Source organism: Aphis gossypii, chromosome 1 (assembly GCF_020184175.1).
Source record: "Aphis gossypii isolate Hap1 chromosome 1, ASM2018417v2, whole genome shotgun sequence".
NCBI lineage: Eukaryota > Metazoa > Arthropoda > Insecta > Hemiptera > Aphididae > Aphis > Aphis gossypii.
The window spans coordinates 46,109,760-46,135,462 of NC_065530.1; the positions used below are offsets into that span (position 1 = coordinate 46,109,760).

The 25,703-nt window shown below is 26.1% G+C and overlaps 2 protein-coding genes across 2 annotated transcripts in view; both read right to left on the bottom strand.

Moving 5' to 3' along the window:
- The window catches only part of LOC114130237 (echinoderm microtubule-associated protein-like 2), a 51,496-nt gene that overhangs the window by 11,405 nt on the left and 14,388 nt on the right, over positions 1 to 25,703 (bottom strand). The window contains 4 exon segments of the mRNA XM_050198159.1: positions 12,478 to 12,561; positions 15,120 to 15,359; positions 15,423 to 15,588; positions 17,288 to 17,488. Coding sequence (XP_050054116.1) covers positions 12,478 to 12,561; positions 15,120 to 15,359; positions 15,423 to 15,588; positions 17,288 to 17,488 — 691 coding nt within the window.
- Positions 2,716 to 5,618, bottom strand: LOC114127061 (uncharacterized). The gene is made up of 2 exons (XM_027991168.2): positions 5,052 to 5,618; positions 2,716 to 3,509 (listed from the first exon to the last, which is right to left on the bottom strand). Exons 1-2 carry the CDS (start codon positions 5,291 to 5,293, stop codon positions 2,909 to 2,911), a joined length of 843 nt encoding a protein of 280 aa, XP_027846969.2. The 5' UTR covers positions 5,294 to 5,618; the 3' UTR covers positions 2,716 to 2,908.

The following is a 25,703-nucleotide window of genomic DNA, read 5'->3' on the forward strand; positions in this document are numbered from 1 at the left end:
TATATTATACGTTATATAATTCCGTGAGATTAACAAAATTTAAATTGTTCGTATATTTAACAAACGGTCATTACTCATTGGCAGTAACAGTTTAATATTATAAATTACAATACACTGAGTATAATATATAGGACACTATTATACAACAAACTATTTTATTTAACGTCGATACGACTTGTTTGTTTGTAGAACAGGTATTTTTTGTTCTGCGCGTGTATCCCGCCAAAACGAGATTGAATTTCGAAAGTATTATTCACATGTCGCGTTCATTATAATTTCGATAATTCATCATATACGGTATAGAATACCTACTTTACCTAGTATAATATTTGAACGGTCTTTTTCGATATTTCCGAGATTAAAATTATGTAATAACCTCCAGCGAGTTGCTTAAATCTTATTTTCTTTACTAATAAAACGTATTATACGACTAAGGGCGCGTAGTCCCTTATACTTATATAGGTAAGTACTACTACCACGTTAAGTCAAGCGTTTTCTTGTTTATAGGATATCATTATATTTGCATCGAAAATAAAATGTAGATGATATGACATGAATGTCGTACTTAATATACTATAATATAAGTATCTATTACATTTTTGTTTTTAATATATGTGTTTTAAATTATAGTTATACGTCATATAGGTAAGTTTGTTTCTCTTAAATTACGCGTTGTTTATCGATTTTACATTTAAAAATGTAGATAGTCATCGTTAACATATATTGATGGTATTTTCAGTAATTGTATATGAAGGTCAAACGTAATCTGTAAAAAATAATCGCCAAAATTGTGGCTAATATATATATTATAGCATATTTAGCATAATAATTTACAATCTAAATACATTATAGAAATTAATTATTACTTTACTTTAGTAACCGTTTAAAATGTTCAAACGAAACACAAACACAATACTTTATATAGGTACATTAGTCATTACAGTAATAAAAATACATAATTATGCTCTAAATATAATTAAAACCCGTAGCGAATTATCTATTTCGTGTAGTGCACGTTAAAACGAAATATTTTTTTATGTACATAAAAAAAAACGATTTTTATATTTACGATTTACCTATACATATGATAAATGATAATAATATATATAATTAAAATAACCCGAGTGAAAAAAGTTTAAAATCAATACTTTTTGTTTTGAATTAATAATTGAGCTGTTTTTAAAATCGAAAACACGCATTTCGTGTCCTATCAAAAAAGACTACCTATATAATATATTTAGTACGATGAGTCTAAATGTATTAGGTTTATAAATTGTAGTTCCAGTTTGAAAATAGGTACCTATTTTATTAAAATAAGCTGAATATATTATACTTGTTCAAATTTGAGATTTACCCCACACTACTGTGGGGTAATATACAATATACTAGGTTAGCTGGTTTCGATTTTCTTTGTAAAACATAGTTAAACATACACATTTTCTTTCCCATTTTTACAAACTAAGGACTGCGTATGATAAATAATAAAGAGTAATGAGTAATGACATAAAAACCTTATGAATTAGTTAAAAAATAATATTTTAAACAAAATTATTATTTAATTATTTACCTACAAGTTAAATACGTTTGAATAAAATATTTTATTTTTTATACGTACCTACCTAAGTCAAAATACTTGAAAATTTAATACAAAAATCCTCATAAGTGTCTTATAATGGTTTAAAAATTATAAGAATACATAGGCACAATTTTTATTAGCTTTTGAACTTCAAATATTTACAAAATTCGTTAAAATCATGAATATTTGTAAATTATTTTGTAGTTAAAAATTCATAAAAAATGTTGTATAAGTAGTAAAGAGTTAAAATTTTAATACAAGATTTTCCATAAGTTTGGCTTACAATAATCATAAAAGAAGTTAAGCGTTGGCAAATTAAAAAAAAATTATCTTATGTTAGACATTTTTACGAAATCTTAAATGCATGTGTAAAATAACGATTTACTATAAAATAATTTTAAATTTTTGACATAGTTAAAAAATACTAGTTATAGAAACATACACCAGTTGTTTAAATTGGTATTTTCTGTACAAGATTTAATTTTGGGGTTTCAGGTCATTAAAACAACATAAGTCACCTTTTTCATTACCCAATTTAAAATATAATATATTTTATATACTCGTATTATATCCTAGACTGACAAATCATCTCTGTTCAGAATTTTTTTTCGTATACAACGATAACTATAATCATTGGCTTAAAATTTAACATTCATATATCGCTATATATAATAGTGATCCACACGGCACCTAATACACAGCAGAGCGGTACCCACTTAGACACGCTTTTTTTGTTTTGGCTTTATCTTCTACAAAAAAAAAATATAATCGATTTGCGTAACCAAAAGCGGCATTTGGGTGCAAATATCCCTCCCGTCGATTTCATTTTGTTCTATACTACCTAATTAAAATAATTGATATAATATTATCTGCCGCTCGCCTCGCACCACGACAAACTTAAGAAACAGCCATTCCCACTAGAGATTTGTAAATTCTGACTACGGTGGAGAGATGTTCTAAAAAAAAATACGCTAGTGAAAATTATTTACGAAATATATATTATTTACGAGTAGGTACATATAAATTATCATAAATATATTATTACAATAGTCTTGTATATTTTATTTTATGCCCTCTAACTGAACTATGACGGATTCATAAGATTATATTTATCAATCGCGGGTATATCTCAGTAATAATTTCAGAAACGAGAAAACAAAGATTTAATTGTTTTACTCCGACGGATAAATCAATTTTACTGCTGTGGTAAAATTAATGTTACAACAACGATTTACCGTGACGGTGCCGAGTCGGTCACTCAAAACAATAAAATCGCGTTGCAAAAAATATATTAATCCGAAAATCGTCTTGCAAACACACACCGCGGAACAGCTACGACGAAATCGGGGTCGGCGACGGCGGCGTCGTCTTGGACGCTGCGGCTACAGGGCGCGTCGTCGTCGCGCCGGCGACCACGCAATCCACGCCGCCGCTTCGAGCAGTGCTGTGCTCGACGTCCCTTGGCCCGCATCCGGTGGCGTACACGCTGAAATCTCCCGAGTCGTGCTTGAGCTGAACGTAAGCCGCCACCGACGTCTTGGCTTCGGCCAGCCGGTTGCTGAGACTCTCCACTCTCGCTTGGCCTTCATGGACGGCGTCCCGCTGTTCGGCCAACGCCCGGGACGCCGCCTCGGCCGCCATCGCGGACTCGCGGTACTCGCAGAACGCCGCGTCCATCCGGTTGGCCAGGTCGAACAGCTCGGCCGTCGACCGTTCCTTGCTGTCCGTGGCCGCGACCAGCTGGCCGGCCAGCGACCGCTCGTCCAGCGCCAGCTGTTCGTCCAGGCTCTGGCCGGCGGTCGTCTCGTACGTCAGACAGTCGACCAGCTCGCGTTGCCGCTCAAAGCACTGATTTCCCGAGCACGAGGCCAACACGTCAGTCGGCTGTTGTTTCGGCGGCGGCGACGACGTCGATCCGTTTTTTACGACACAGCTGTTGGCACACACGGATAAGCGTCACGGGCCCGGATAAGCAGTGTGTATAGATTACAGCGTATACCGTCATCGGATTTAAAGGCGACTTTATATACATATAATATTATTATATATAAAGTATAAAATAAAAAATCTTTTAAGCACAAAATGTACGTTACGTTGACATTTTTTACAACAGTATTGGACCACAGCAGTATGTGTTGAGGTGTACCCACATACGGGCCACACCTACGGTTTTAGATTAATTATATTAAACATATGACTAATATGAGTATTTAAAATAAAATAAATCCCATGTAAGTACCCAAGTTCAATTTGTATTGTTTAATAAAAATAATAATTATAATAGTGTGTTCAATAAGTTAAGGCTATAAAAAATAACTATACCGATACCGTAATTCTTAATCCGGACCTGATTTGGACACAAAGATGACAAAAGTAGTAAACGTGTATCTAATTATACGTTATATAGTTTACTTATCACTTGTAAATAAGACACAAGTATTGAGTATGAATGCATAAAATTATATAAAATAAATTACGGTTTATTTTGTTATAGACGTTTCCCGTGGAACTTAAACGAATTAGACTTCCACAAATTGTTTTTCGTTACGAAATACAAATATAGGACTTATTGTAGCCGCTGAATTTTATTCGGCGCCTCTATTATATACGCAATAAATAATATTATCTAGATCGTATTGGGTAACCAAAAAATATCCAACTCCCCGTGAACATAAATAGTATACATATCTACAGAAATGTAGCAAATAATGTCAAAAAAAAATAATAGCGCCTTAAAACGTATTATACCTAATAAAAGATAAAATCTCTATATCTGTACAATGATAGATAAAAATATTATATCGAAATGAGTATTTTATCGAATACCACAATTAACTTTAATAGAGTTTTATTAAATTTAAATGGACTAACGTATAACAGAGTATCTATCTAGTACCTATATAGGTAATAGGTATATAATATAGAAACAATATTGAGAAGATTAAAATCTATTACGTAAGTAATGTTGTATTGTTATATTTTACTCACAAGGACGTCATTTTATTATTTTAATAAATTATAGGTACTACCTACTACAAAGAAAAGAAAAAAAAAGTAGAAATAAGTTGAAATGTACTAAAAACTTTCTTTTAAACACGAAACATAAACATTCCATTATATAATTAATATTTTAGTTTGAGGTAATATAATATTATATAGGCATTAACTAATAGCAATTTATAAATGAGTCTTACGAATTAGCTAAAAATAAAAAAAAGCGTTTGTTCAGATGAATTCTGTTTTTTTTTTTTTAAATAATTAGTAATTATTATATTAAATGAATCGATTGAATCTTTTAGTTTATGAGTTTATTTAGAATACAAATTTCTAATAAATATAAGTAGGTAGGTACCTACACTTTAATGTATTATACGAATATTATTATTAATATTAATTGGTAACCAAACAACAAATTAAGTCGATTATATGTATATTTTGTCAAACGAAAACCAAAGAACAACAATGCATTAAATACCTTTGCTGAGCAGCTGCGATTTGAGTCCGAGACAAACCGCACAATTTGTCGAGTGGAGGTACAGAATTAATATTATACATAGAATAGATTAGTTCTGACCGTGTAAAATTAAATATTGCAAAGAATACAACAAGCCATCGCCGCTTCATGGCAAATAGGATTTTATTATTCACGGATTTAAACGAATAAAATATAAAGAAAAATATAATTAATTCAATAAATATTATATTTCCAATTACCATGGAAAACAATTAGTAGCTTTGCATACTAATTACAGAATATCCATACTTCGAAAAAAAAGTTTTCACTAAATTAAATATCTAAAATAAAATATTTATAATGATTGTTTAACTAAAAATAGCAAATAGTTTTGTTTGACTTGACATCAACATGCAAAACTACTATTATTATTTCTCGGTGCATCTCGAAATGTGTTTGAAACATTTATTTTTCTAAAATAATGTCACCCATTATTTTTGTATAATACATTAATCACCCTAATTACAAAAATTATGAATAATATATAGGACACCTATAGGCATTTTACTATTTTTAATGTTTTTATTAATGTCTTCTTTAAGCGTATACATACATAATATGTTGAATATACAATATTTTAACACTGCGAAAAACGTTTCATTTAATGTAAAATATTTTTATATTTTTATGATTGAAACAAAATTTTGATGATTAATTAAGAATAAATTATTTTAAATAATACATTTATAGAAGTTAATAGTTAACATTTTAATTTACGGCTTTATTTTGCTATTTAAAATGGCTAGTATTATATAGTATATTATAGTATTAGTTAATTAAGTTATTATAATCAATTAAAATACAAATCGTTAAATAGATGTTATTGTTAAAAAAAAATTATAACTTATATTATTATAATTAGTTACAAATTATATAAAATATGTAGTTAAAAGTTTTTTAAATTATTTATTTTAACCAAAATTACAAAATGAAGAAAATTTAACTATAGCATTTATTATAAAATATTTCTTCCATAAACGGGAAGGTTAGATTAGGTTTTGTTTTAAAGAACACTGTTGGTAACCGCTCTTAATAATACTTCACCCCCCAAGCTTAAACAATAAACATATTGATGTTTAATATTGTTTATACAACAACTTACTATACTGATCACATGCTTTCTTTTATTTTAAAGACAATAGAAAATACTATGTACCTAAACCCTAACCATAAAATACATATTATTTATTAACTATTTTTTATTTTCCATTTAATTTTTGACTCAAATATAGACTATTATAAGTCTTTAACATTTTTTCTAACTCAGTTATATTTAACTAAACTAACAAATATGATAAAAATCATTGAAATAAAATCATAACATAATGTAACGAAAATTCAAACACATTTCACTACCCCAATTTTGTATAAAATCCGTCGTTTTTATTGAAATAACATCTGTCCTTTTTATCCATTTTCAAAACGGTTACAGATTTATTTTAAGGTATTTTATTGTTGTCTCCCTTATAAAAATCTACAATCATCCGAAAATCGATCAAATCTATAATTCTAATATAATAAATTACCAACATAAAAATAATAGATAACCAAAAATAATTATGTTTATGATAGTTGCACACAATATACTATACCTACCTAATACTTATAAGGTAATATAGAAAAAAATACGATTGGTACTACAGCTCTATGATACGAGTAGGTACCGAATATTTTTAACGTATATTTTTTGACCGAGCAACCAAATACTTAATAATTTATTATTTTATATAAAATATAATATAATATTGTATTGTATACAATAAGTGGATGATAATAGTACCACGTGGAGGTATACCTACATTACATTTATAAAATATAAAAGCCAATTTAAATTATTAACGATTAAAGTAGCATAATATAGGTATAGCACGTACTTATCAGCAGTCGTCGTCTTATTCTTATTAACCACAGTCGTCGTTTTACCACTAGTCTTATTATCTGCAACCGTCGTCTTACTACCACTCTTATTATCTGTAGTCGTCGTCTTACTACCACTTTTATTTTCTGCAGTCGTCGTCTTACTACTACTTTTATTATCTGCAGCCGTTGGCTTGCTATTACTCTTATTATCAGAAGGCATTGTATTAATTACTCGGCAGTAATTGGTCACCGAATCAAGTATATTATATTAAACGAAAATAGTTGTTGAAAAATAAATAGCTCGAAAAACTAAAATCGGAAAAGTAATATGGACAATGAACGTGTATGACGGTCGTACGAAAAACCTGCACTGCCGGAACGAGACGAAATAACAATGATGTCAGCGGCGTCAAATGAACACCTATATATATGGACGATATTCCGTCCTTGTCTACAAACTGCGGTTTTCTACGATCACTACTAGAATGCGCATCTCCTCTGATAAATCTGTCCTACTCTATCACAAATAGACCACAATTTATTATTAAAATTAATCAACTTTAAAATTCCCAACGTCCAAGGCCAAAGCAATAGCCTTAATAAAACCAAAAATTGTATTATCAAACGTAAAAAAAGTATGATAAAAATTAACAAATAAAATAATGTATTATATATTTTTACATAATATTAATAAAATCAATTATTGTAAAATTATGTATTTATTACTATAAATTTTAAAATATGATATAGATGTGTAAAAAGTACTCAACTCCCACTATCATTTTTAATAAACTAACGGCTCAAATAATATACAACCACTTTTGGATTACTATTCTGGAATGATCATCTACAAAATAAGTATAATGAAAAGAGTATAGAAACATAACAAATTTATCATTCAGTAAAAATATGAAAATCATTTTAGATAAATTATAAACTATATTTAAATTTATTATAAAGACCAATTCAAGAAATTTATAAATTATTACAATAACTGTAATAATTTATTATAATTATATATTTTATTCTTCAAGGAAACTCTTCATATATATTCTTATTATATATTATTTTTTACACTCTTTAGCAATCAAATAAAAAATTTTTAATTGATTCTAATCAAAATGTAAAATAAACGTATATAAACTTCTTATTTAGGGAAGTAAAAATAAGTTATAAATAGTTGATAAAGTTACTAGTTAAACAAATAATGTAAGTAAGTATAGTTACTTTAATTAATAATCTTAAAATTTATGAAAATAGAACTCCCTAATTTAATACACAAAAAAAACTTTTATATTATACTTATAAATTATATCATATTTATGAATAATGTAAATGCTTTAATAAGTGGTTAATACAAATCAGACGTAAATACGTGATACAAAATGAAATTATTCAGACGATTCAGTTTGTGGATGAGTGATCGTCAAAATGTTACGTAACGTACCTTTTTACATAATAATTGTACTAAATAAAAATAATTAAAGTGTACACTAAAAATAATATTTAAAAAAAAGGATTAAATAATAAAAAAATAATACCTGCCTACCTATTATATAATATACAGCCGATAGAAGCTACTAGCTACATTCTATAAATTGAAAAATACTTTATCAACTTTCAAAAACCATTGAAAATAAAAGAAACCATGTTACTATATCGTTTGAGCGACTTACTATCAAATTTAAAAGTAAAAATACTATACAGGATCCTACGTATATTTTAGTTTTGAAATAAATAATAAATAATATTTTAAATATAAAAATACAAATAACTTATTTCAAAATTAAAATGACTAAACAAGCCTACAGATCCTTAAATGATATTTATAATTTTAAATTTGATACGTCAATCCGCAATTAAATTAAAAATAACGAAAGAAAACGGAATTCTTTTTTGAAAGTTTTTTTCAAAACGTAATACTTGGTATATAATGTACCTAATATATAATATGTGTAAGTACAGCGTTTTCTTAGAATTAACTTCTAAGTAGCATCATAGGTTAAGAGTATTAAAAAAAGAATGATTCTTATTTATATTATCGATATAATTTTTTTAAGTTGTTTTTTATAATGTTAAAATTTCCTTTATGTATAAGAATAATAATTTTTCCCTTAGAAATAAGATACTAGGTTACACTGAAACTTTCAACTTAATCATATAGCTTATACAATATATTAATATATATCTCAGAAATCAAAATATCTAAAATAGACTTAATAAACTTAAGAAATGTGTATAAGCTATTTTAATAATTGCTTACTGCTGGTAAATAGAACAAAACTATTTACCAATAGATAATATTTTAATTTCATTCAGACATAATATTGATATTCAATTTATATTTACTTATTTTAAACTATTATTAGGTATACACCTAAATGTATACAATATACATTAATTTACTGGTGGATAAGATACTAACATAGACGACATTTTATTTAGGATGTGTTTTGCATCCTCATATATAGTTAATGGTAATATTGTAATAATATATTGTATAATACCAGCCAATATTATATAATATATAAATTTGTAATCTTTTATCATAAGGCCAATTAAAAAATAAGATACTTCAACAGATATATATTTAATTGTGGGTGAAAATTTAGTGTTCCAAAATATTTTTTTAGTATTTTATCATCAATTAGATACATATGTTTAGAGTTCGAAAAATTATATCGAATTTAATACATAAAACTTAAAATTAATCTCAATTTAAAATGTTATCTGAGTTCACACGAAAAAATATTTTATGTGCGGTTTTTACACGAAAAAATGATAAAAACATTTAAAACTTTTCCTATATTTTACATTATAAATAATTAAACAATCAAAAAACCGCATTAAATTGATATTAATCATAACCAAAATTCTCATATTATATATTATATAGCTCAAGCTTTTATGTGAACAACTAAAAACTAAATTATTAATCTTAGTTTTAATAAAATATATTATATAATTTACCTATGTGTGGTATACCTACTCATACTATTTCAATAGGTAGGTATCAATAGGTAGGATACCTATTCCTACCTAGATATCTACTGCTATTTTTACAGACTCATAATATAATATTTTATAGACTATAGTATATTTGAACAATTTATGTAGCTGTCTTTATAATTAATAATTATAGTTTATAAGTATGCAACTCATTAATATAACTACCTATATAAAATATTAGATATATAGGTATATAATTATTCTAGGTAAATTCAATTTTTAAAAATCAAAAATGATTCTTCGCAGTTTTCAATGTCGGCCAATTGGTTCCCATATTATTCTTTAAATTTTTCCCAGTTAATCTAAGATTAACTATTATATTTTAAGCATTCTATTCTTTTAACTTAAAATTATAATATATATTTTATTTATTCTTTCAAGTTTTGAATTAGTTATAAATTAGTTATTTAAAACAAATGTATAATTTATTGCATTCAATATGTCTTTTTATGAAATTTTCTAAACTTTTAGATTCTGAACAAAAACAATGAATGTATGGTTACAAAGACATGTTTTTTATTTATTTTGTGTGTATTTGTAAGTACATATTTTAATAATTTAATAACATTAGACATGAGTCGCTTTTTTTTTAGCAATTAAATAACATTAAGAAATACTTAAAAAAAAAGTTGAGCCTAAAGCCACATCAATTATTTTAATCATAAATGCCAAACTTTAGATTCAGTTTCAAAATTTAAGCAAAAGTCATCAAAGCTATTACAAATCTAAGATATACGACTTTTAGTCCAATTAAAAATGTTAAACCGTATAACTGTATAAGAATAATTGTGAGTGAAATGACTTACATAAAAGATAATGTTGGATTTGACCTGGTATAATTAGTGGCTAAAAACCATTATACATAAGGAGTACATAATACTCCTTAGGATTTTGGGATAGATATTAAACAATGCAGTCAAAGTTTTTAAAATAAATGACGAAACACTCTGAAGGAGAGCGAGTGTAAACCTAATTTTAAAGCAAGTTCCTCAACAAAGAAACTCATCCAAAAATCTATAAAATAAGTATAATAAGGAAAAAAAACTGTATATTATTTAAAATTTTAATTTGATCAATCTCAAATTGATTCCACCATATAGAATATAGACAGATACAATAGTTTTAAATTCATTAATGAACAACATAAGATTTTTAGATATATAGTACCAACATTATTACCTGATAAACTCTAGTAACAGTAGTAATACTACTTTTTTATAAGTTCAGAAATGAAAAGTTAACAGACAGGATAATATCAAAATCATTAATAGAAGACTACCTAAAATGGTTCTCAATACACCAATTAAAGAAATACATTTTTCTTACAACTTCACATAACCCTAATAAATTTCTTTCTATACATGGGTATTTAAAAAAAAAATTAATCATCAATTAATTTTTGTTTTTTTATAATTATTTATATATTCTTAAACAAAGAAACTTGAAACACACCAATACTCCACATATTTAAACTATAGTTTTCTATGTACAAATGTACAATAAAAAACTTTAAAATGTTTAGATTAATTAAAATATACTATATCATGAACCTATTTACATCGGTACATGATATTAACTAATTAATCAATAACAATAATATAATTATTCAAATTTATACACACCCATTACAATGACCACCTCATACAATGATGAGGTATTAACCCAAAACCTAATAATTAACTAGGAGACTTAGATGATTTTCTTATTATAATTGTTATCATGATTATCACAAAATTAATTGCAAACCATTTTTTTTTTTCATAAAAATAATTGTTTGATTTAAGATTAATTGTGTTAAAAATTGTTTAACCTTAGATGATTATTACTTTAATTGTTTTAAATATATTTAAAATTTGAATTACCTACCTATTTACATTAGGTAATAATAAAATGTAATTATAATTTATATAGCTATTAAAAGCATCTAATATTAGCAATTTCTTTCATTATTTGTGAATTTGATTACTAAATTAAAAACAATTGAATTTAGTACCCAACTCATTTTTTAACAATAGATTGTTCAATAAATAAAATAATACATTCCATAGTTACGCTTTAACTCTATGACTAATATGGCATTGGTAAAAAAAACACTAATGTCTAGTTAATTCGATATTCATAGTCATTTTAAATTCCGTGATTGCTTTTTATGATATTTAGTACTACACAAATAGTTAAACCAAATTAAAACATCAGATTATTCAAAAAAAAAAATAATAAATATAATTTAATTTATTAACAATCTATATGATATGTGAAATATTTACCTCTCTATCACTGTTATAAAATACATTTTTATCCAAATAGAAATTTCAAAACTAATGTGAACACAAAATTTCTCTTTGCTTATAAAAACTTATTCAAAACACAAATATTAAAACGTTTCAAAATTTTACCCTATTATTAAACTATTGCAAATTATAAATTATGAAACAAGATTATCTATCTTGTTTTGTTAGAACATAATCCCTTCACCAAAACCCCTTTTAAAAAAAATAAATTTCAAACATTTGCTTACCCGTGCTTTTGATGATAATGATGATTATGATTTTGCTGTGGCTGTGATCGCAAATTCAAATTAAGCAACGACTTTGTGCCAAGTCTACAATGTTACAAATTCACACAACATGCAAAAACAAACACAAACATTAATACTACATAAAATATTGCAATTTTAGGGGATGTAATTATATACTGATTGAGTACTGAATATACCAATCATTACCCAATTATAGCCTTTTATTGTTATTATTGGCTTATTATTAAATTAAACATTTAGTTTAAGTAATTAAAATTTCCTTCAAAACTAATACAAATGTATATTGTAAAGAATAATATAGTAAGTTTTTATATTGAATTAATTGTTATAATTTAGATAGGTATTCTGATTACAGGCATTACTTTTGTATACACAAGTACAATAATAAATTTAAAATAATTGCAAACATATATCTTTTAATGTACCTATATTTGATTTTGGTATTATTGATACTAAATTGATAAAATCTGAAGAGTAAAATTGTTTACTATAAATTTATTATTAATAAGAGCAAGATCTTATTGAGTCCATAGTCACAAATAAATATCCAGTTGTTTATATCAGTGATGCCTAAAGCTCATAACAAATTTCTAAAAAAAAAGTAAAATTCATACCATATACCTTATTGTGTTTATTTATACACTATTTTTTATATTAATTGTTACCTTACTCAAAAATAATTATTTACCACTGGCCTACTGAAAAAAGGTTAAATATTACTAGTTTACATAATGTTAAAGTAGAAATAAGATATTCTTTGGTCAGTATTTACTTCGAAATCTTAGATATATAAAAAAATTATATTTTTTTACATATTATGTAGTAACAGCAATATGTTTCTTACCAAAGTTTAACAAAAGAAAATAGTCAGTTGTAAACAGATGAGAATATTATAAAACTAACTAAAATCCATTTAGGCAATGTACAATTTAGATTCTTTTATAAAAGGTCAATACTATTAATTTTAAACTACCTATTCATTCATACGAATAAAAAATAAAAATTGTATTTATACAAATCAATGTACAATCAGTTCTGTGTTTATTTAAGTTTTAAAGAAATAATGGAACTTGTGAAAAATGAACTAGTTTTAATATTATAAGTAATTTACATTTTTCAAATTTAAAAGTAAGAATATTATCAAAGACTTAGTACAACTCATAGGATTTTTGATAATTTAATTTTGAAGTTGTATTTTAAAATTTTAATATTTGTATGATTATAAAACATATGAAAATTTAAAAAATATTAATAAAAGCTTAGAGGTAAGTAGTAAGTACCCTAGATAATATTATAATCTAGTAATAGGTACTCACTCTAATACTAAAGCTAACTATACAAAATTTATTTTTCAGAACACAGGTTTACAAGTTGAATATTTGTATGATGAAACAATACTTTCATTTAAGTACCCTCTTAATGGATGATAAAAGTCAGTCAAAAATTGTAGATGCATTTATCTATTATTTATGAGTAATGAGTATATAAGCACAATAGAATTTTGATTATCCATCACCAACAATTAACTGTCTTTCTCAGTTCATCGGCAAGCAGCAGACAACTTGCACGTTGCAGTGAAATCTTATCACCTTTTATATGAGTTGGTGAGATAGGTTTGTACATACATATATTTTAAAATGACAAACATCAACAAGAATTTGAAGAGCCTATAACAATTATCACCCACTCTAAAGTAGAATTCATGCTTTCCAAGTACTTTGAATAGTTTTAACAGCAAACTGAAGCTGATGCAACTCAGCTATTGCTGCTTCAAAGAATTACAGATATGGCAGCCAAAAAAAACCATAATATGGTCAAATAAAAAAGATGAACAACTTTTTTAAAATACAATAATTGTTAGTTATATATTTTTAAATAATAAATAAATGAAGTATAATAAATTAAAAAAGAAATTAATAATATACTAATAAATAATAGTACCTAATTATATCATATGCATATTGCATAATGCATGTCATAATTATTGAAAAATAATAACTAATGTGAATGTTTAAAAAAAATGTTTGTTGCTCGCTTAATTGTCTTTCTTATTATCTGTTAAAGCTCTGGTTCTGAGATTGACAGTTAATTGAGGTCCTACTGTACTTAGTTGTATGGTAGGAATATAATTTATGTGCTTCAATATTTTGCCAACTGACTTTATTTGAGTCCAGTTGTATATATTTTATCGTCTACAATAAATATGGTAAATAGTAAAATAGTTTCAACTACTTATACATAAAATATACTAAATATTTTTTAGTCTACTAGAAGTTTAAAATCTCATTTATGATCTTCTTGATCATTAATTTGTCTAATACTTTAAATCATAGATTAATTTAGGTTATAAAATATATGTTTTGCAATCATTTTTTTTTTCATGTTAAAAATTTACTACTAATTTTGATATTTTATGAACGAAAAATATAATAAAAGAAACAACAATCATTATTAGTTGTCTTTATAACAGGAATACTGAATATATTTTATGAAAAATAAACTTTTTTAACTAAAGTGAAAAATTGTAGAAGTGCAAAAATAATTAAGTTAAAATCACAACTAAAAACCCAATCCACACACACATATGTTCACATAAATATGATTTATCTCTATTATTTCACCTGGAAGCTAAGGTGGAAGGTTGGGGTGCAACACTAAAATTTTGGGCCTGATTAAAATCTCCAGTACTACTCCATCTCTTTGAGTTATACAAATTTGTGCCACTTAAACGCTGAGGTTTTTGAGCAGTTCCGGGTCTTGTAGGAGAAGGAGATGGTGATGCTGGAGGTACTGGTGATACACTGCTCGAACTTGGTGAGTCAGAATGCAATGAACCAGTTGATTGATAATGTACAGCCCTCCTAAAAAATAAAAAATAAAGTAAGTATAAAAAAATTGAAGTGCAAAAGTATACAAAATATTACCTTTGAGGTAATGAAGAATGTGAGTTATTATGACTGGGGACTCTTCTAACAGGATCTCTTAGTGCAGATGCAGGGTGTTCATTTGCAGATCTATAGCGAAGTGTTACTTCTTTTTGTGATAGCGTAGGTGAAATCAAATGATGACCATTTCCACCATAATGATTTCCTAAATAAAAATCCAAAAACAATTAATATAATATAAAAATTAATTTGATATAATTTATGATGACAATATGCTGAAATAGTAGTTTAAAAAATTAAAGTAATTTTTTGAAATAAGAATTCCACATATTTAAATATTTATGCTTTAGATTTATATTAAATGAAAATAATATTTATAAAGTTGTAATCTGAGATTATAATGTTTCAAGAATTAAACATTAGTTCAATTTTTAACTAGTAAAACTAAAAAATATAATCGTCAATATATTACACAAATATGCAATTTAATTGACTACTTAAAACTCCTTAAAATAACATTTTCCTTGTTGTAATACACCGAACTTGTCATCATAATCGCCATTATCATACAATAATTCATAAAAATAATAAAAATGTTTCATATTTAAAAATATTGGGTTAGGTTTTCACATAATTTATAAAAATATACAAAAAAATTCTGTGTAATATAAAAATAATACTAACATAATTATAGTAATAGAATAGTTATTCAGACTACTATACCTAATGTCAGAAGAAAGTTGGTTAAATTGTCAAAATAGAAATAAAAAACATCAATAATTGAATTAATTAATTATTAAATGAAAGTAGTTCAATAAAAAGTAGTTACAAAAACCTAACACATCATAATAATTCACAACTTTATTAAATGTGATAAACGGGAGAATTATTTAAAAATCAAGATCATAGTTTAAAATATTATTTATAATATAAACAAATTAACCTTGTAAGAACTAATTATTATTCATCAATAATCGTATGCCATTTAAAATAGCTACCATATTTTAATAACTTTAAAACGTATATTGTTGGTAATTACTTATTACTAATTACTTAAACACATAGATGTCACCATTGAAATTTGTTAAAAGTCATTATTATGAAATATTTGTAATACAAAGTTTTTATGTTTTTAAAGTCTCCATAAAATAATGAAATATTTAAAATAATATTTAAGGAACAATATTTAATAAGATATTATAATTGGTATTCACACAATTATTTTAAACATAATTTGAAAAAAAAACACGAATTAACGAGTTAATAGAAAGAGTGACTAGTAGTCTAAACTCACTTCAACTTAAAATAATATGATAAGAAAATAAAGATAAATATAAAAACAGAAGAATATATACTGCAATGAATATTATTTAATGAATGTATTGTAAAGTTTAACCGAGTTTAATTTTTATGTTTATGGTATATGATTAATTAATTAAACAATTTACACTAACAATACGTTAGTAACAAATAATAATATATACGAAATTATGAAAATAGATAACCTGAAGACATCTTGTCCTTTATTATGACATATGAGAACAAATAGCAATTTATATTTCAAATAAAACTTAAAACATTTCACCTCGAAAATAATTATTAATTATGTAGTACGGGACATTTATTTTTCATCTTTTAAAATATTGTTTAATCAAGGGCATATCCTCCAAGTGAGTTAGTACTTGATAATATTAAAATATAATATGCTCATTAAATAAAAGAAGTATACATTAAGCTTATAAATGTTAGTTTATATTGAAATTCGTTGAACTTTCCCCTAGCTTCGATGGTTCCCTCGTATTTGTTTAATATTAATAATCATAATTTTAAGTATTCTCTGTCAAAGCAATAGCGATTTATCATCAATTGCAATTACTTTATATTCTAATTAGTGATAAACGTACCCGCCCTAGGCGTGTTTCCATTCTTCAGAGCCGATGTATTGAGACTCAATGTCCGACTGCCTTCTAATTGGTTCAACCGCCTAAGTACATCGGCTAACGTTGATCGAAGACAGACTATTTCGTCACCTTGTTCTAAAACTTTCTTTTCTAAATCACATACACGTTCACGTAGCGATTCATTTTCCGTTTCAATCATGTCATCTATAAAAGCAATTGTTTTGATTTAATAAATATTAATATAATATTAGGTATACATATTACATATACACGAATAATTCACAATTATTTCACATTATTTGATCATATCACTACGATAAATAAAAAAGAGAAAAAAATAGTTTCATTACCTAAAACGTAGATATATATTGAATAATCAATCATATTATTGACCATAATTAATATAAATAAAAATATGTAAAGGTGAAATGCAAATTTTATCTTTACAATCTTTACACATATAATAATTTAATAATTTTACCAGTTAAAGAGTTTAAATAAAATATTATTTTGACATATTTTATGATTTTATGGTATGATAATTTATTTTTCAAAATTATTTTAACATACTAAATATGATATAAATCGATTATAACGACATCGCCAAGTACGTTTGAAATCTATGTTTTTGGCAGAAATCCATATACTAAGACGTATGCATATTACTACAGGGTGATATTTATAACGTACATCACACATTATTTAGACTCATATAAATATTCTATCACACATAATAAAACAGTTTCAAGGTATATCTAGCAAAATATTGTGCTACACTATCTAATATCTATATATTATACTTTATTGTTTATAAAAAGAAATTACCAGAAAAATACCTACAATGCATCATCATTTTTCATTCTTTTTACTTTTAAAATAAATTATAGGTTGTATTTATATATTTTATATGTACTATATAAGTTTATTTAGAAGAAATAAAATAAAAAAATACAAAAAATACAAAGATAAAAACATTTAAATTTTTTACTAAGATATTTTTAAGAAATTTTGAAAGAAAATATTGACTGATGAAGATTTTACGTTAAATTAAAACATTGTAGCTATACTATACAATAAACATATAAAAGGTAAAAATATATCTCTGATTATCACAACAAAATAACTGTTATTACTCTTTATAAACATTATAAAACAAACTTCGTTAAAAGTAATCTATAGGTAACACAAAACATTAAAGTCTACATTCTACCACTAAAATAATTTTCTCTTCGTGTATGGCTCAATTTTCAAGTTAAATTTTGTTTATACATATTATAAATTAATATAATAATTAAAAATAATATTTACTAAATCTAAACTTCAACCAATAATTTTACGAAATAAATAAAAACAACTGAAACAATACAATACTCAATAATAAATATACGAATTGTTATCTTCAATAGGTAACTATTCGTTTAAACCCATTAATTCAAGGTTAAAAATGAAGTAATTATTTTCTATTGTCATAACTCATAAGCTACAAAAAATTAATTCCCAAGAGTGTAAGCTACTGTACTAGCTGAAAAGCAATAATTTAAAATATAATCTAATTTGTTGATTATACGTTATAAACTATAAAGTTAACATTTTAATATGAACCAGACAAAATCAGTAATATTAAAATATAGAAACATAATATATGAAATATTAAAAAAACACTTATTATTTTACGATAATATGTATACCTATGTTTTTTAAATTCCTATTTAATTTTTCTTCTTCTAATTTTTTAGAACCATATAGAAACACATTTAATTAAGCACTACCTATGTGTTAACTTCAAATTCTTTAAAAATAATAATAACATGAGTTCTATCATTAAATGGTTAACCGATACATCATAGGTATGTAAAAACAAATCGAAGTTTTAGGTAAATTACTTATCAAAATTATTTATTGTACCACAAAGCATCAATTGTACGTAAATATTTAAATTTAAAAAAAAAATTTAAGTTAACTATAACTAATTATATACCTATTTACTATTCGGAAAAACTTTTGATAAAATATAATTTTTTACTTTTTTAGTTGTTTCCAATAATATTGCACTGATAGATTTTTGGTCATAATAAAAATATACATATAATAGACCTAATAATAGCCAGAATATTAGATCTTCTCAACTAAAATAGATTTACTATACAAATACATGTCTACATATCAAAATAATTCTAAGTACATCATAATATAATAATTTATCTAACTAAATACATGAACATCTACACATGTAGTTAAGTAGAAAAACATAAATTTATATTTTTTTTTTTACGAACTTGACAGACACCCAACATTTATCAAGGCATTAGCGAATTACGCCCATCATTCAAATAAAAACGATAATGCATATATATTTTTTATGTTATTCTACGTGTTAATATTGACTTTAAAAATTTATTATACACTCACTCCAAGCCAATTGCACCTTAGCCGTTACAGTCTGCATGTCGGTAACTGAAACTATTTTTGTAATTATATTTTCAGCAATAACGCTATTCAATCATATTAATACATATTATAACACATTAGAAATTATTATTATTTTCTTTTTAATTACAGTTTATGGCTTTTCACTCTTAGATAAAAAAAAAAATTACTAAACTATTAGGTGATGACTGATGAGGAATATGTCAAACGTGAATAATGTGCTTAAGGCACGCAATAAAGATAGTTGCGTGTTTTGGGGTGAACGAATAGTTGAGTAATTAATACAACTTGAATTAACTTCCAACTATAATAGTATATGAATTTGCGGAAACCACTTGAATTATGGTGCACCTCAACTACTTAATTTTATGTATGTCAATTCAAAAAAAATCAATAACACGTCAATAAATTTATTTATTTTCTTTCAATCGAAGTTCGCAGTATCCTATCGGCTATACCTACACCTATTAAATAAATAAAATTCTAAGCATTTACAATCAATAATCATAATAATACTTTAATAATAAACTAAATAACAACCAACTGAAAAAATGTAGAGAAAAGTTAGTATTACATATATTAATATGAATAATAAATAATAATAATAACATATATCTATATATTGAAAATTGATATTTAAAATATTTAACTCAAGGTTAACATGCAATGAAAAAATTATGATAATTGCTATAATAATAAGTCGGTATAACAATATTATGTAAACTTATTAAAATTATACTCTTATTTTTTTGTCAAAACTGGAAATATAAAACAGAACATTATACCTATTCAGAATTTATGTATGTATTAAATAGTTCCTAATTTTTTAAATATAATAAGTTTATGAAACAAACATTACCTATATATATATTATATTTATTTATAATCACATATATGTAAGTACATACTACATGTTCCTATATATAATTCAATTTATCCAAGTAAATATTTCTTCCTGATATATCATTATAACTTGTGCATTATTGATTAAGAAATACGTTTAACTGCAAAACTAATTAATAATTTAACATAAGAATAAATTAGTTTTAATATATTTAAATTTTAAGTAACTTGGTGAAAACTATAAAGTAGTTATTAAAACATTAATATATTTTAAACACAATTAACCATTGATTCTCATTAGATTTTAATTTGCATGAATATTATAATTTAATTTTACCCAATATAGGAAATATTCTGATATTACTGCATTTTAAATATTAGATTGTAAAATATTTCTTATAATATCTACACACATATTATGTAAGATGAAATTATTAATAAGTATTACATTTTTCGTAATTTTTTGATAAATAATATGTAATCTAAATTTTGCAATACAGCATTTTATTAATGAATTATAAATATTTATTTCTGGTTTACTATTATTTTTTCTGAGCTTAATAATAATAATATTTTACTATTTTTTACTATTTTTTACCTAATTTAACTATAAACAAACAGCAAAGAATTATTATTTATATTGTAATTTGTATTTCAGAAATATTTGATTTCAATGACATAACTATTTAATTTCTAGTTAATAAATATACTAACACTACCTGCAACATGACGTACTTGATATATATTTTTTTTAATTTTGGAATACTTAAACCTAATACAATCGTGTCAAGGAAAGCTAAATTCCATAACAAACAAGAGTTGAACAATAAAAAGTTAAAATGTTATCATTGTATCAATAAATAACTAATAAACAAAGTAGGTAGGTATGTGAAAAACGTAAAGGAGAATAATTTTCAAACCCACTTAACACCATCTAGAACAGGTAAACGAATGTGTAAAACAGATAGCTACCAAGTACGCAGTAGTAAATGCTAAATTTGGAAATCACATCCAGCGAGGTTGACGACCGAAGGTAGTACATAAAAATAGGATCTCCAGGATTCGAGTCGTCTGGAAGCCGGACGTTAAAGCCTATACACAGACTATTGCAGGTGTTCAACACATACGGAATAATATGTAATCCTGTAATATTGAAATAAATGACTACAAGTGGGGAGTATTCTACTACAAACGTTAAAAACAATTTCTACATTGTATAGAATGTTCTAAAAATTCAAAACTTATCTCAATACTCAATAGTACACCGCCAAAAAATCTTCAGAACGGACTTACTTATAGAGATAACTCTGTCGCACGTAAAACCGTATCAAAAATCATCTTTTCGACATTAACTACACGCTCGATTTGCCTATAGGTACTATTAATATTTCTAGGATATGTAACGAAACGATAATTTATATAAAATATGGAATACACGCATGTCAACGAGAATGGAAAAATTAAAATGTACTTTTAACTACACCGCAACGACTACACACGTCATACTTAGCCGACGTTTGATTTCAAACACAACGGCCACCGCGTCGTTACAGTCGTTGCAGCTGTATGAACACACTCCTCTCGGAACGCAGCTCTCGAAGGGTGACCACGAGGGTCAATCGATATATGTTTACGGGCAGTGTTACCACATACCGGGGGTCCTTATTCGAAATCGGGTACACACAAGTCTGAATCGTTTGTCCTATTAATTCAATAATTAAAATTTTTGAGATTAAAAATGGCATTACTTACATAAATGTATACCGATATTTTTTCATAAAAAATAATTTTAAATGTCCAATTTCACACGACATAAAACTAGTTATAGTAAGAAAGTAGTATAATATGATTTTGTCTTTTTAATTACAAAAAAACATTTTCTTTACTTCAAATAAAGATTATAACTGTATTTATTTAAGTAATCAACAGTAAAAATGATTCTAAAATAAATATCATAATGAAATTAATTATCTACCTAGTGACTTTATTTATTTATTTATTTACTTATTATTTTATCTAAAAGCTATTCATGAACTTGATAAAAATGTATAAATTATAAGATAATAACAATCCCTATTTTACAAGTTATTAAAAGATTATGAGTCAACTATAGGTATACAATGCTTATTATTATAGTACATTTATAATAGATACATTTTAATGGACTATTATAACAGAACGACTTTTAATAAATGGTTGTACCTATACAGACATAATAATGGAAAAATGTTACTTATTTTTACAACCTTTCATAATTCCACATTATACATTTATGACATTGTCTCAATGACTTATAGTTTCAATTTCCAAGGTCAAAAATCTTTATTTTCGCACGAAATTCACGGGACCGAAACGACAAGTTGTACAAGATTTATTTACCGTACAATGATTATTTAAAAGTAAAAATAAAAAATTAAAGCCTACTTATTAGTTATTTCTGACCAACAATATCATATTAATGAATATCAGAATTATTACATAAATTTAAAGCTATATACCTACATTAGTAAATATGATTCAATTTTTAATACTATATATATAATAGTAATTATGTTTTATTATAGGTACGTATGTTCTGACGTATATCTTGTAAAATAATTGTGATGTCTAATTTGAAATATTGTAATAATAATAACATCGATCACAAACGAATAAATCGTCACCTGAGAAAGAAAGTTAAGTCAGTAAAGAATTATAAATATTAGAAATGTACACCCATTTTAATATAAAGCAATTTGCTTAGTCACTGTGGTAATAACAATTGGTAAACAATACAGATTAGCGATTAATCAGCTTAATAGCTGGCAACAAAACAGATGAGTCTATATTAAAATAATATAATAAAAGTACGTGCAGATGTTAAATGAATGTTAAATGATCATCATACATTCATACTCGAACATAAACACTCATTACCATGAAATTCGAACATGCGGATATCATTTATATGTTTACGCTAGGCTATTCGATTTCAAAGATACACTATCCGAGTTTCACAACTTTTTACGAACATATAGCAAAGGAAAAACAATGCTAATTTTGATGAAAACAAACTAATAATTGCATAATATAATATTCAAAACAACGAACATATTATATTATATAGAAAATGCAATCATATTAGACGACATATAGACAAAACGTCTATGACTCGACAGTCGGTGGTAAACTATTCCAAGGTACCTACTATACCTATAATAATATATCACCATAGGTTGATTTGCTCAAACAGGTTGTATCAGACGACTAAAAGAATTTAAAAATCGCAGATCGGAACACTATAAAAGTATAAAACTATATAACATTATTACGGTAAAAATAAAATTATTCGCGCATTGGAATATAAAAAATCACGGTTCACGATGGACCCGCGGCTCTATCAACTACACTGCCATAGTACACATATAATCGAACCGGTTGCGAACTGCAGACTCGTCGCGTCACAAACGCGGAAACGACAACGAGTAATATTTTTTCGAATGGTTTTGAGTAAAAATAATGATGGTAAAAAAGTACTATTTCCCGTAATAACATATAAAAAATAACATCGTCGACTGGCTATTGGTATGACGTCGTCCGGAACTCGGCGACGCAGGAGTGTCAAGGCCGAAGCACATCCTGTATAAAATACAATAATATTATATATTATTATCACGATGGACGATCGGATGTACAGTCCGATGGATGGAAGACCGCCACCGCAGGTATAATGATCATTGACCACCATGTGTCAATCGCAGTGAAAACATTCGGTGTTTTTTTTTATGTTTATTTTACTCTACCCACTCCGCCCCATCAATGTCATTGCACGATATTCGCTTTCACCCGCGCGTATGGTTTTTGGCGATCGAATATAGTAGCACCTGATCCGTTCACCATCTACTGATGTGGTGTGAGTAGTGTGTACACTGGACATACTAAAATATAATAATACGATATAAAAGCAGTCGAACGTCAGACTTGTTGTGGTTCACCGATCCACCTAACACACAGGGAAAGGTGGCGGACATAACACATATAAATAGGTAGTGAGTGAATACGTGACATACGAATTTACCATGTATAAGTACGGGATACATAGTTACATAAATTTACCACGACTATACTTGATTTTTGGAAACTCATTGATTCAGTTAATAATACATTGATAGATAATTCTGAATAAATAATAATATACAATACATCAACGTTTTAAGTCTATTTTTTTACGTGAAAGGAGATAAAATATACTTATAGATTATTATTTTGTATAAAAAAAATTGTTTTTTTTTTAATTGATTCTATTCTTTACTTAAACAATACTTTAAGCTTATGGTTGGTATAACTTATAATATGATTACCGATGAGTGCCGAGTAGCTAAATAGGTACTATTATATTATACGAAAAGCGTAACATATATGAGGAACCCTACGTATATCCGAGGCGACGACTGCATAGAGAACCGGCACATGACGACGACGACCGAGCACAGGTTCCTCGGATTTCCCACGGCCTTCGAAGAAATCTAGCGGCGTTTATATACAGATACACCTCAAATGAGATACATGTATATTGTACAGTGTCGTTAACACTTCTTTGATGGGTATATTACACACGTATATATAAACGTATTATATTGTTATCGTGTACATTATATACGATGTATCTAAATGATGTAAGCTTGACGACGGTATTTCAGTCAAACATTATAATAAATTATAAAAACTATATTATATGCGATGAACCGCCGCGCCGGCGGGTATGACGCTCGAAATGTATAGAGGACAGAGGTATAACATAATACAAGCTAGGCGATAACAATGACCACAACGACGATGACGGCAAAAAGTGATTTTCAAAACGGAATTCAACTATTTTTATTGTTGCCATTTGATCGTTTCGCGTCGATCGTTGTTTTTATATAATAATAAGGTAGGTGACCGTCCTTTATATATATTATGTACCTACCTATAATATTCGATCATCGTAATGACACAAAAACTAGAACACTATTATAGCACTCGGTCCCGTCGATGATAACTTATTTCGATTTTCAATCAAAAGAACGCATGGGGCGGGGCTCCCCTACTAATTATTATTTATTTTAGCGTACCCCTTCTTATATTTTTAATTTATACAGGGGGATGGTACGTCCACCATGTAAATTAT